We start from the raw sequence: 13,450 nt of genomic DNA on the forward strand, positions 1-13,450 counted from the left end.
AAGATAAAGGATGAGTGCAAAGTTTCACATAAATACGCAAATACCTGAGCTGACCCTCCGGGTGACACCCACCCTAGTGACGCCACTGATCTTGATATCTATGTTTAGATCTACTGTTATATAGATCTAAGAGCATTAGTTTCACATAAATGCACAAACCCAGTGAACTATAGATAAATTGTATAAACATCTGAATTTTTTAAATTTAATAGACACTTATTTTATAGTTGTTCAACAATCTAATAACGTAGATAATTATAAACTAGATGCATTACAGCTCAACAAACAAAGGAAAAAAAAGATTTATTTCAAAGAAGGGGTGGGGGGGGGGTGACACCCTGAGCTGACCCTCTGGGTGACACCCACCCTAGTGACGCCACTGATCTTGATATCTATGTTTAGATCTACTGTTATATAGATCTAAGAGCATTAGTTTCACATAAATACACAAACCCAGTGAACTATAGATAAATTGTATAAACATTTGAATTTTTTAAATTTAAATAGACACTTATTTTATAGTTGTTCAACAATCTAATAACGTAGATACTTATAAATTAGATGCATTACAGCTCAACAAACAAAGGGAAAAAAAAGATTTATTTCAAAGAAGGGGTGGGGGGGGTGACACCCTGAGCTGACCCTCCGGGTGACACCCACCCTAGTGACGCCACTGACCTTGATATCTATGTTTAGATCTACTGTTATATAGATCTAAGAGCATTAGGAAAACTAACTATAGAAGAAGAAAACAAAAGCATCCACACCCTCCCTACCAAAAAAAAAAAAAAACAACATAAATAGACTTTGTGTTCGACTGATTGTAACAACCTGGTCAGATAGACTTAGTGAGCCTACACAGGTAGTCCAAGTGTAGTGTGTATCGTTGATAGTGTTGACCTTCACGCGTTTTTTTTTTTCATTGGGCATACGCAATGGTGTTGAGTGGTCAGGCAAAAAAAGATAACACATTGGCATGGTCAGTCAAGCATTTAGATAATTTATATCCGTACACCAGTTACAGAGGTCAAGTGTTTCTTAACATTCCAGCATATTTTTTCTTTCTTTGCTAGATCTAATTGTGGTGCTTTAGATCAATTTATTTTCTGCGATTTTAAACTTTACTGTAAGGTTTTCCTTTATATATTAAGTCAATAGAATTAAACAATGAAATTAGTTTTCTTTCTAAAGGTTTTTAATACAAGAAAAAAAAATACACACGCACACATGCCCATCTTTGTTTTATTTTACTGTGCAACGAACGTGTGTTCAGCGCCCTAAATGATATTTCTCTCCAAGTAAACAAACTTAGTGTCCTCATCTAGTGATGAATGGTCCATGTCTATCAATACATTGTCATGGATTAAACAAATAAGAAGTTGAGGGTGTTGAGTCTGTTGAGCCCTCCCTTTAAAGATACCCCTGGAATGGGCCTGGTCAGTGTCTTCTATACTAATATAAACAGATCCTTTCTATTTCTACATCTAAATTAGTTCCTAGCTTACTAAGCTGTGAAATATAATAATTATTAATAATATACTCTTGGTTTTAAGGTTGCAAAAATCACTCTTGTAGGTATGTTTTATGTTCAACCTCCTAATTGACATATTTCTCTAAGTTAGCAATCTTAGTAACAGCGAAGAGGTTTGGCTTGTAGTCCAGCCCCCTAATTGAGACTTAACTCAAAGTAAACAAACGTATTTCTCGGTCAACAGTGTAAAAGGTGTGGCTTGTGGTCCAGACCCTTGATTGACAACCTATCTCATAATAAACAAACTCAAACCAGGTTAGCCTTATAGAGATATGGCTTGTAGTCCAGCCCCCCTAATAAAAACTCTTCTCTAAGTAAACAAACTCAGTTCCCTCATAAGATGTGACCTCTTGACTGTGTCAACACGTTAACATCTGGCTTAATGTGGTCAGCTGTCTATCAGTGACTAAACAAATAAAAGAAGGTGGGGGCTGCTCATCTCTACTTCTGGAGATATACCCGCACATATAGACAGATTATCAGCGTGACGTAGTTAAGGAATATTACATGTTTACTCGACCACTCAGAGGTCAAGACAAGCTTTTAAAATGTGCCAGACATCGCTGCTACGTATGTAGGCCCTAATGCGAATTTATACTGTAAAGTTTCATTTCTATTTAGATTAAAACGCCTTGTCTTTGTACTTAAAGATATTGCATATTCATAGTTTATAGTTTTAAAAACAGATTCTTTTATTGGAAACAAAAACGTTAATATATTTCAGAACTGACATTATTGAATCATGTACCCTTTCTAAATATTGGTATATTTTTTATTGACGTGGAGATTTAGTTCGACAACATTCGGTGATTTCCTGCATTGAGTATTAATTTTCTTGTTCGACATCGTTATCAGCGTCGACTACCTTCATATTGTTTGCCTTTCGCCTGTGTTGTTTCGATATTTAAGTGTTACCTCCGTTTGGCATATCTGGAAAAGACTTAGCGCGGAGGCGCCTAACAATATTAATAGAAATATAGGTACTACACTGTAGTTTTTACTATCCGGTTTACTATTTGGTAGTGATATTCGTCCGGAGCCGAATACTGAAGCCGGAGCCGGAGCGACTGCACCCCTAATATATATATATATATATATATATATATATATATATATATATATATATATATATATAGGCCCCTATATATGTGTGTGTGTGTGTGTGTGTGTGTGTATATTATACATTTGAATAACTGTTATTTGATTAAATAATAACGAGAGTGATGGATGTCAAGGGGGGGGGGGGTATGGCGAGAAGGAATATGTTACTTATGTAACATACTATATCCCTTTGTTTATGTACTTCTAGGCCCAGGTTACGATGTTGAATAGTTTGCACGTGCTATAAACTGAATGGTTTACTCTTCTTTGAATGTGCGAGAGAGTGTATTAGCCAGTGAGGTCTTGTTCCCGGTCCAGGAAGGTTGGACTGTTACTTCCTGGACTGGTGTTTGTGTATTAATATTTCCTGAGAGTTGATGGCATTGTGTGCTTTATTGGATATTACAGTATTATTGTTATTCAAGGATAGCTGGAGTTGGAGTTGAAGTTTATCTAGTAATAATTGTTCTTATTTAAGTAACCCCTACGAGCCAAGCAAGAAAAGAATCAGACACCTAATATCATGGTACAAGTATCTGGCAGTGTTCTGTAGTGCAAGAACATACACCAATTCTATAATTCTATCTGTTACAAGACTAGTCGTATCTTTGAATGTGTTTCTGACCACTCTGCAGTGGTAGAGGATGTGTTCTACTGTCTCATCTTCCAGTATTCCCCCCTAAACACTTGTCTTGGTAATTGCATTGCACAGTTACTTTACAGCGTGATAAGTAAAACACAAACCCGTACTGTAAAAGTCATCAAAAATTATGTTTATTTGTCAACACATAGTAATAGTAATTTTGTACTTACATGTAATATTATCAAATAGACTATTCACATAAACACTGGTACATATAAAAACAGACACATAATAAAACAAAGCAAATGAAGAACAACACTATATACTATTGAGCTACGTTCATCATCTTCTTGCGTTAACTATACTGCTTAGGATTTCTAACAGACAGGGAGTGAACACATTTCTGTAGGGTAAGAAAAAAAGTTCTTTTGTTCCTTAGACCTTGAGAACTGAAGGCGACATTATCTTGAGTGAGACATTTCTCCATCTTTTTGTAGTAGTGAAAATAAATGGGATTTCTACATGGACAACTTAAAATGTTATGGTCATTCAAGAAATCTGCAGCCGTGAAACATCTGAAAATTTCTTTATCTTTATAACCTATGTCGTGGATGGTTTCGACTAATGTATCCAATGTGTCCAGATGGATTTTGTGTGACACAACCTCATGACTTAGTCTCTGAAGGTCTCCGTCAGTCCCGCAGTACTCTCCGACCTCTGGTATTATAAAGTCAGTACAGTACTTAACAGCCATATTCAAAACCTGTTTTAGTCCATGAAGAAAATTGATTTTCTGTGTCAAAGGATTTTTCTGTTTTCGGTCCAAAAAATCTTTAATAACGATTGGATGTGAGTTCTTAAAAAATGATCTCTGCAAGAAAAAAAATGTTAAAATTATTTTAAACAAACGTTTAAAATAAAAAAAAAATGAACATTGAAAGAAGAGAACTTATGCAAAATAGCATCAGAAGTCAACTTTGAAGATACAGACACATCATTTTTTGAAATAACAAAACTTTTTGTTTTTCATCAAACCAGTTGTACTTTTTGAATTATCTTCAAGTATGTTAAATGATTTTCATATCACAAATCTAACACTGACTGAGTGAAGCCACTCACGTCTGAAACTGAAAGTATTTTTTTTAAGAAACATAAGAGTGATAGCCGCCAATCAAAACAAATAGTTTATCAGTTATTAGACCAATATGTAGATCTAGATGTATCAATGAAATGAACGTAGGTTATAGATCTACTTTTAAAATATGTATTCTTAATTGATAGTCTAGTTCAATGGAGGTCTACAAGACATGCATTCTGAGCAGGCTACTGTACGGCAGTGAGTCGTAGACTACCTACACAAAACAAGAGATAAAACTAAACTCACTCCACTTGCGCTGCCTTCGAAGGAACTTGAAAATAACATGGAAAGTAAGAGTATGCAATACTGATATTCTTGCGAGAACGGGCCTTTCCAGCATCTTTACCGTCCTCAGGCAACGCCGCCTGCGCTGTTCAGGACACGTTCGCCAGATGGAGGACAATCGCATCCCAAAAAAATCATTCTGTACGGGCTACTCGCGTCTGGCTCAAGAAAAACTGGTCGCCCCCACCTCCGTTACGTGGATGTGATAAAACGGGATTTAAAATCAGTGAACATTGACACTGACCATTGGAAAGACATAGCCCTAGGCCGCACTAGTTGGAGAGAAACGGTGACCAAGAAAGCTATGGACAACGAGAAAAGATGGGCCTCAGCTCTGCACATGAAAAATGGCCAGCTCCTCTACCCCCAAGGCGGAAGCTACCTTGACATGCAATATATGTGGACGGGAGTGTCTCTCTAAAATAGGGCTCCACAGTCATATGAAAAAGTGTTCGAGATGAACCATAAGTCGTTCTACGACTGAAGGAGGCAGAGAGTCCAATGAGTAAATTATTAAACATTGAACGCCCAATGATTTAAATATCACGTGAAATAGAGCTTTTTTATTCAAAATTATTAGTCAAAAGTCAACATTTATTTTTATCTAACGCTGCAAGTTCATGACCTCAAGACGCGTTGACTTGGTCAGTATCGTAGATGGCGACAATGCGATAAAAATGCATGCGTCAAATAGTTAATTTTATTGTTAAAATACAATTTTAGTTAAATTTTATGTAAATTTAGAATCTGAGACATCAATAAATAAACACTTTGAATTATTGTTGACCTGCATCTAAAGAAATCCAAAATAAAGATTTTTTTTCACAACAGCGCTGCGATATTATAACCTTTAACGATAATTTCATTTGTATGCCTAACACTGCTCTCGACATTACAAATGGATCTATTAAAATGTATGTCAAAATAGCTAAACTCGCTGTTACAGCGAACGAATTAGTGAAAAAAATACTTTAAATGTTCATTTTTATTAAATAATGAAATAATGCTGGTTAAATATATTGGTCTGTAGTTTTCTGGTTCAGATTGTCTCCTTGTTTAAATAGGGAAGTGACGTCAGCTTCTTTCTAGTCACTTATGGTACTCTGTCATGATGCCTGAAAAAGTATTTGGAACACTGGTGCTTGTTTGTAAAAATGTTTTCCATGTTTCGGATGTTCCTTCAGAGCTGAAGATAAATTTAATTCCAAACCTCCCGCATGACGACGGGGATGGGAGCGGACAAGATTTGAATCCGGGACCATCGATAAGTCCGAACGACAGAAGACTTCGCTTTAAATATGTTAAATGTTAGCTCATTGTTTAGTTATTTGAGTTATCTAGCCGGAATACCATCAGGTCCATATGTTTTATGTTTGCTAATAGTTTTTAAATCCTATTTTCTTGTACGTCTATATCTTATATGTTGTTGAATTGGTTCGAATTAAGTGAAATGAGACCAGGAGACCTGGGGCTGAGAATGCTGATGTTTTCTAGGATTTTGTTTGTGATGCTGGTTAGTGACACTGGTCTTTAGTTTCCTGGGTCAGATTTTTATCCCTTTTAACAGGGGAGTGACATTAGCTTCTTTCCAGTTCCTTGGTACTCTGACCTGGTTAAGAAATGACTGAAAATGTATTTTGAACACTGGGGCTAGCTCGTCTATAACTCTTTGAGTAATCTAGCTGGAATAAAATCAGATCCGGTTTCTTTATTCTGTTTAATGTTCGCTAATAGGTTTTGGATTCCCTTTTCTTGTACTTCTATATCTCCTATGTAGTCGTCTTGGTTCAAATTATATATCTATGTCTTTGTCTCCTGGGACTGCGAAAGCTGATGCAGATTATTTATTTAGGGTGTTAGCTTTACTTTCATTATTATTATGTGTTAAGTTGTCATCTTTTCCTTTTAATGGTGCTACTCTTGTTGTTTCCATGTTTTAGACTTATTGTACGACTTTAGGTTTTTATTGTTACCCTTGGATATTACATTGACTATGTATTCACTATGCAGCTGTCTGCTTACTTTTTGGTTTAGTTGTTTAATTTTAATATACATTTATACATTTTTTCAGTTTTTTTTTGTGTTAATTTTCTTCATAGATTTTTCCGTCATTCTGCAAAATTTCTTTAATTTAATATTCAACCATCATTTATTTATCTTGTTTAAATGAGTATTTAGATGGTATATGATTTTCTATTAGGGGTGCACCGGATAGTACTTTTTTATATCCGGCCGGAGCCGGATATGACCGGATAGTAAAATTTGATATTCGGCTGGAGCCGGATACCTAAGTGTCTTGTTAATAGCTTGTGTTACTGAACATTTTACGAAACTGTTAAATAACATACCTATATTGGTTGGTTTTATTTTTCTTTCCTTTTATATACCTTATTGTTTTAAACTATGTTACTGATTGATTTATTCAAACTTAAAAGTATTTTTAAAAATCTGTATTGCATGAGTGTGTCTGTGTATGTACGATGCCACCAACTGTAATGGATGTATGTAAGAATGTTAATGTAAATAATGTTAGTAGTTAGTATATATTTAACTAGTTACTAATGTAAATCTATCATAAGTAAAGAGCAATCTGCCTTGTATAGTGGTCGGATGTATGGGTTCATGAATTTCAGACCAACAACCTGGTCAGATATACCTAGTGAGCCTACACATGTAGTCCTAGTGTAGTGTGTACAGTTGTTTGTGTTAGCCATCAAGCATTGTTTTTTTTCTTGAGCATACGCACGCAATAGAGTTGGGTGTCAGTCAAAAAAGATAACACATTGTCATGGTCAGTCAAGCAGATAGATAAATTATACCCGTCCACTAGTTAGAGGTCAGGTGTCGTTGTTGTTTTTTTTACGCTCCAGCATATTTTTTCTTTGTTTGCTAGATCTAACTGCGGTACTATTATTCAATTTATTTTATGCGATTTTAAAATTTACTGTAAGGTTTTCCGTTATTTATTAAGTCAAAAGAATTAAACAATTAAATTAGCTTTCTTTCTAAAGGTTTTAAAACAAGGCAAAAAAAAAATACACACACGCAAACATGCACATCTTTATTATATTTTATTGTGCAAAGAACGTACGTAAGAAACATTAAATGCAAAGAACGTATGTTAGAAACAACTTCCTTAATTATTACTTATTAATTATTTTATTCGTGGTTTCAGTAACTGTTACAAAAGGGAACACAGTAAGCCTATGGATGGCAGGTGTGTAAAAGTCGTCCTACCCTGATACACAGTGGCTAAGTACACATCTTAAGTAAAAAAAATAGTAATAACAAGGAGTTAATTGACTGTCACAAATTATTAAGAATATTGTTATCAAATCAAGACACTTAACTGCAGGAGTAATATTCAAGTTAACACGTTAGAAAAATTATTTAACCGTAATATTTATAGACAGTTGTTAGCACGTTGTGTTTTTTTTTTCATTCTGGTTTGAAAATGGTCAATGTCTATCAATAAATTGGGCGTCAAGGACCAAAGAAATAAAATAAGAGTAGGGGGTGTTTAGCGCTCCATTTAAAGATAGCCCTGGTCGTGTCTTCTACAAAATAATTAGTTAATGGCTTACTGGGCTATATAATCTCGCGGTTTGTGTTCTGTGTAGCTAAAGGTCACTCGTTTAGGTGTCTGTGATCTTTAGTCCAGCTTATGTTCAAGTAACTCGGCACACTTGAAAAGGCGTGGCCTCTAGCCCAATGAGATTTATAATTTAAAAAAAAAGAGTACTATTCTTTTCTAAAGGTTTTAATTCAAGGCAAAAATACAAGCACACATATTTATTTAGACATTTTATTTAAATTTTATTGTGCTTTAACGTTAATGTAAGAAACATTATTGCCTTATTTCTGATTATATACTATGGATAAATATTTCTACAATGTTAGAAGAATAAGATCGAACATAGGCATACAGTGGGATGATTATATCATATATAGGTCTAGTTCAACCCCGCCCTAACCCACCCCCCCACCCCAAAAAAAAAGTTCTGAAAAGTTTGTATAGTTTAATTAATTTTCTTTAGTTTAGTTTAACTATATTTTGAAATTCATGATAAACTTTTAGTTTAACTACTTTATTTTAGTTGAAAACTAGTTTTAGTTTAACTTTTAAAAGTTAGTTTAGTTCCCATCACTACTTGCAGCCCGCAGATTTTTGTTTGCGTATCACTGTCGATATTGTCACTGAGAGTGTTTTGTAAACACTTAAAGGAAATAGTAATGTTATAAGTAAAGCGAATGCGGAATGCGTAAATGTAAAAATAGTATGAATGGAGCTATCAAAATAGCTAATCGACTTAACTCTTTCTCTCCTAACTGACGATACCTGCGTTGATTCCACCAGAATGTGGTAAATAATTACGGAAAGAAAGAGTTACATCCATTTTTTTTCAAATAAAAACATTTGCTTGTAGGCTTACATAAATTTGATTAAAATTTGAAATGAATAGACTTAATTTTGTATGTTCATGTGTTAAAGTATAAAGTAGATCTTGAGTTAGACATAGATCTAGATCTAGACTAATCTACAGTTAAATATTGGCTTGGACAGAGTTCATTCTGCGCTGCGTGAAGGCTTTGCTCTGCACATGCGTGGCCTTTTTTAGTACGCAATTCATGAATGAATATATAGCAACACGACTTTGCAGCTTTAGCGAACGAATGTATTAAAAATGCTTTAGAAAAACAAACTTGAAGGTTAATTTGATTAAAATATGAAATGAATGGACTATAATTAGTATGTTCATGTGTTAAAGTATAAAACTATCTTTGCGAAGAGAAGTTTTATCATCTTAGAGTTGAATTAGAGTTTTAGACCCAAGAATGTGTAACATTACTGTATTGTCTAATGAAAGAATGCACGTAATGAATTCTAAATTCGCAGATATAAGAAACGAATTTATGTTAAATAAAATGCTTTTGAAACACAAATTTGAAGGTTAATGTCATTCAATAATGAAATCAATGGACAATATTTTGTATTTTCATGTGTCAAAGTAAAAAACTATCTGCTCAAATTGTAGTTCTTAAAATTAGATATAGATCCTTTCGATCTTTTCTCATGTAAACATGGCCTAGATCGATGAAGTTATAATGCTTTCATAGAGTTGGTCAACTTTTTTTTTAGGGCTACAATACATACACTGCGGTCTAAATTAGTACCCAAGGAACATTTATGCCAAGTTTTATAAGGATTGATCAAACGGTTTTGATTTCTATTCGGCACATGCATACATACATACATACATACATACATACAGACAGACATACATACATACATACATACAGACAGACAGACATATAATACATACATACATATAATACATGCATACATACATACGCCTTACATTCTACTTTATAGTATAGATAACAATTAAATTTTCTTGTGTGCGGAAAGGGGGGTAGTAATGGTGATACTAAAATGTACTACCTAGAGTATGTGTGTGTATGGAAGGGGGGGGGCGTTATGCAGTTGGCGATTCCAAGTCAAGTCAAAAGTATATTCAGAAAACATTACGATACGCTGGGTAAAATAAGATAAGATGATTTTTTTTATCCAATCTAATGGAAATTCAGTTGGGGTTAGGAATGAGGAAAAAAAGAGACAGATATTAAATATCATGGGCTAGAAAGTTGGTTAAAAGGATAATTAAAATAAGAACTATTTATTTAAGTTCAAAAAAAAAAAAAAAGGTGGGAATGTCTTGACCAAAATAAACAATATATAACCTATGAACAAATCAATTTTCGTAGCCGGTGTGTAATGTTCGTTAAAATATAAATGAACAAGTTACACATCTAAATTTTGTTTTCAATAAGATGAAAGCCATATACCAATTGTCTCTATCAAAGTTATAATAAAATAGCATTATTCTAGAGTCATAGTATTTCAATGTTTATGTAGTAAAAATGGAATTGTTTTCAAAGGCTGTTAAGAAAATCAATATAAATGCAATAAAAAATTTATATGTTTTTTAAAAGTTTGCAATAATTACCTTTCTAATTGGTTTTCCTTTCTTCAGAACATAGACATACCGGTATTTACATTTCTTGTTCACTTTCTTTTTTATTAACCCTAAATTTATCCAAGTTTTCATAGTGAAGAGATTAGTTTTGAAAAAAAAAAAGCACAACTTTCGGAGTTACAATTAGCTTGAGATAAAATGTGTATCTAAAGTAGGCATATATATATGTATGTGTGTGTGTGTGTGTGTGTGTAGGATGTGATCTCAATGTTGATAGGCATGTGACTGTTTTAGTTGTCTATTGTTTTTTTTGTATCCCTATTTAAAAATTCCCAGATGTCCTACCTAACAAAGTATTACATCGCGCGCGAGATTTTACTATTTACTTTAGGTCTGAATTTGAAGTGTCCTTTTGAGGGTCAAAGTATTGTTCTTAGGGATTAGATCTTGCTGATGTCCATATAATTCGCTCGACAATGTGACCAACTACCTTGTACATTCCTTGTACAATCTTTTGTTCTCGTTTTTGTTTGCGAGATTTAGCACTGACCAGGCTTTGTTCCCACGTGACCAACTACCTTGTACATTCCTTGTACAATCTTTTGTTCTCGTTTTTGTTTGCGGGATTTAGCACTGACCAGGCTTTGTTCCCACGTGACCAACTACCTTGTACATTCCTTGTACTATCTTTTGTTCTCGTTTTTGTTTGCGGGATTTAGCACTGACCAGGCTTTGTTCTCACGTGTCTTATCCTTATCTTCTTCTTATCTTATCTTATATAATACAGACGTTACTTCAAAAAAGAAGATGATTACGTCCTACGCGTCATGCATTTAGTCTTGCATATTAACCAATGACTTAAATTATTATTACTTCATTATTATTATTACCTTATTACTTCAACCAATGTGTTTCTAATTCTAGAGTGACATTTAGACATTTAACCATTCATATAAAAGTAGAGATGGGAACTAAAGTAACTTTTAAAAGTTAAACTAAAACTAGTTTTCAACTAAAATAAAGCAGTTAAGCTAAAAAGTTTATCATGAATTTCAAAATTTAGTTAAACTAAACTAAAAAAAAAATAATAAAACTATTTAAAACTTTCTTTTGGGGGGCGTGGGGGTGGGGTTGAACTATAGACATATAGAATATAGAGATAATCATCCGACTGTACGGTACCGTTCAATCTTATTCTTTTAACATCGTAATATTTATCCATAATAAAAATCACTAATTAAATAAGGAGTATGTTTCTTACATAAACGTTTCACCAATAAGACGCGTGTGGTAGTTTAGCCTTTAAACATTAGAAATGTAATACCATTTTGTATGCATTCACTGTAAAACAGCTCAGCAATTGAAGGGTTAATGCACAATACAATTAAAAAAAAAGATGTCTAAATAAATATGTGTGCTTGTATTTTTTGCCTTGAATTAAAACCTTTAGAAAAGAGTGGTACTTTATTAACTTATTATATAACGAAAAATCTTACTTATACCGGTAAAGTTTAAAATCTCATTAAATAACATAGATTTAGAATTTCAAATTTAGATCTAGTAACCAAAAGAAATAGAAATGAAATCGTTGGAGTTTTAAGAAACATTTGACCTGTATAACTATTTTATAGTGTAAAATTCATGCTTGACTAACCATGCCGATGTGCTATTTTCTTGTCTGACCACTAAAAATACAAATACCACTATTGCATAACCGTTAAACGCTCAAGGGGAAAAAAAACAGGGTGGTCTTGTCATTATGGACTGCACACTCAGTACAATATATAGGCCTACATGTGTACGTCTATCTGGCCAGGTTGTTAAAATCAGTCGGACACACCGTCTATTTAGGCTACTTTCTGGGCATGGAGGTCATGTAACTATTTTGAATTTAGGAAATTTAGGCACCATATATTTACGGATATTTAGGCACCTGGAAATTTAGGCACCGGATTATTAGGCACCGCATATTTACGGATATTTAGGCACCGAATATTTAGGCACCCGGAAATTTAGGCACCGAATAATTAGGCACTTTTTGACAAGGCGGAAAATCTAGGCACCGGAAAATTCGGCACTCTTTAATTAGCGACCTTACGTGACGAATCTTAAGGCTACACACGGGGGTCAAGGGTATGGAACAGTATATGTGCTAAATTGGAAGTCTGGAGAAACTTGTATCCTTACAGTGGCTATGGGAATTAGGAGGAGGGCTTTGCTCGCTTTACTTATAGGGATTAAATGTGTTGATAAACTAAAGTAGTGTTCATTTTTTCTATAACTGCATTAATCTCTATTATCAACACCCCTTTTTATATTATTAATGGGTAACCCTTTTAGGAAGATCTATTGAGTGAGTGTATAGGTGTATTACCTCCTTCAATTTTTTTTTTGTGGTAATTGATTTTTACCTATACGCATATATTCAATATATGTGTAAATTTATGTAATATAATATTTATATAAAATATATATGGTTGGACATTGCAAAATGGCTAGAAATCACGATAAAATATAATGTTTTGAAAAAAAAAATAAAGATCTTGAGTTTATGGAAAAGACTGATGAGTTGAAAATTTCTATATAAATTTTTTGGAATATTGATCTCTTTTCATCTTTTATAAACAGAATACTTACTATGGTTATAACAGGTGAAAATCTTTATTTTAAAGGCTAATGCCAGGTGTTCTTAATACAATAACACAATTCATAGAACAAAGATTAGTTGAAAACAAAACAAAAAAATGTTAACAGTTTATAGCTAATATATGGAGGCGCGGTGGCTGAGCGCTAAAGCGCTTGGCTTCTGAACCGGGGATCTCGGGTTCGAATCC

At 33.7% G+C, this 13,450-nt stretch overlaps 1 protein-coding gene across 1 annotated transcript; it reads right to left on the bottom strand.

Moving 5' to 3' along the window:
• Positions 1-3,389: 3,389 nt before the first annotated feature.
• On the bottom strand, positions 3,390-10,875 carry LOC129925172 (uncharacterized). Its single transcript, XM_056023932.1, has 2 exons — positions 10,647-10,875; positions 3,390-4,086 (listed from the first exon to the last, which is right to left on the bottom strand). Exons 1-2 carry the CDS (start codon positions 10,746-10,748, stop codon positions 3,571-3,573), a joined length of 618 nt encoding a protein of 205 aa, XP_055879907.1. The 5' UTR covers positions 10,749-10,875; the 3' UTR covers positions 3,390-3,570.
• Between the last annotated feature and the right edge of the window lie 2,575 nt (positions 10,876-13,450).

This window comes from Biomphalaria glabrata, chromosome 3 (genome assembly GCF_947242115.1).
Source record: "Biomphalaria glabrata chromosome 3, xgBioGlab47.1, whole genome shotgun sequence".
In the NCBI taxonomy this organism is placed as follows: Eukaryota; Metazoa; Mollusca; class Gastropoda; family Planorbidae; genus Biomphalaria; species Biomphalaria glabrata.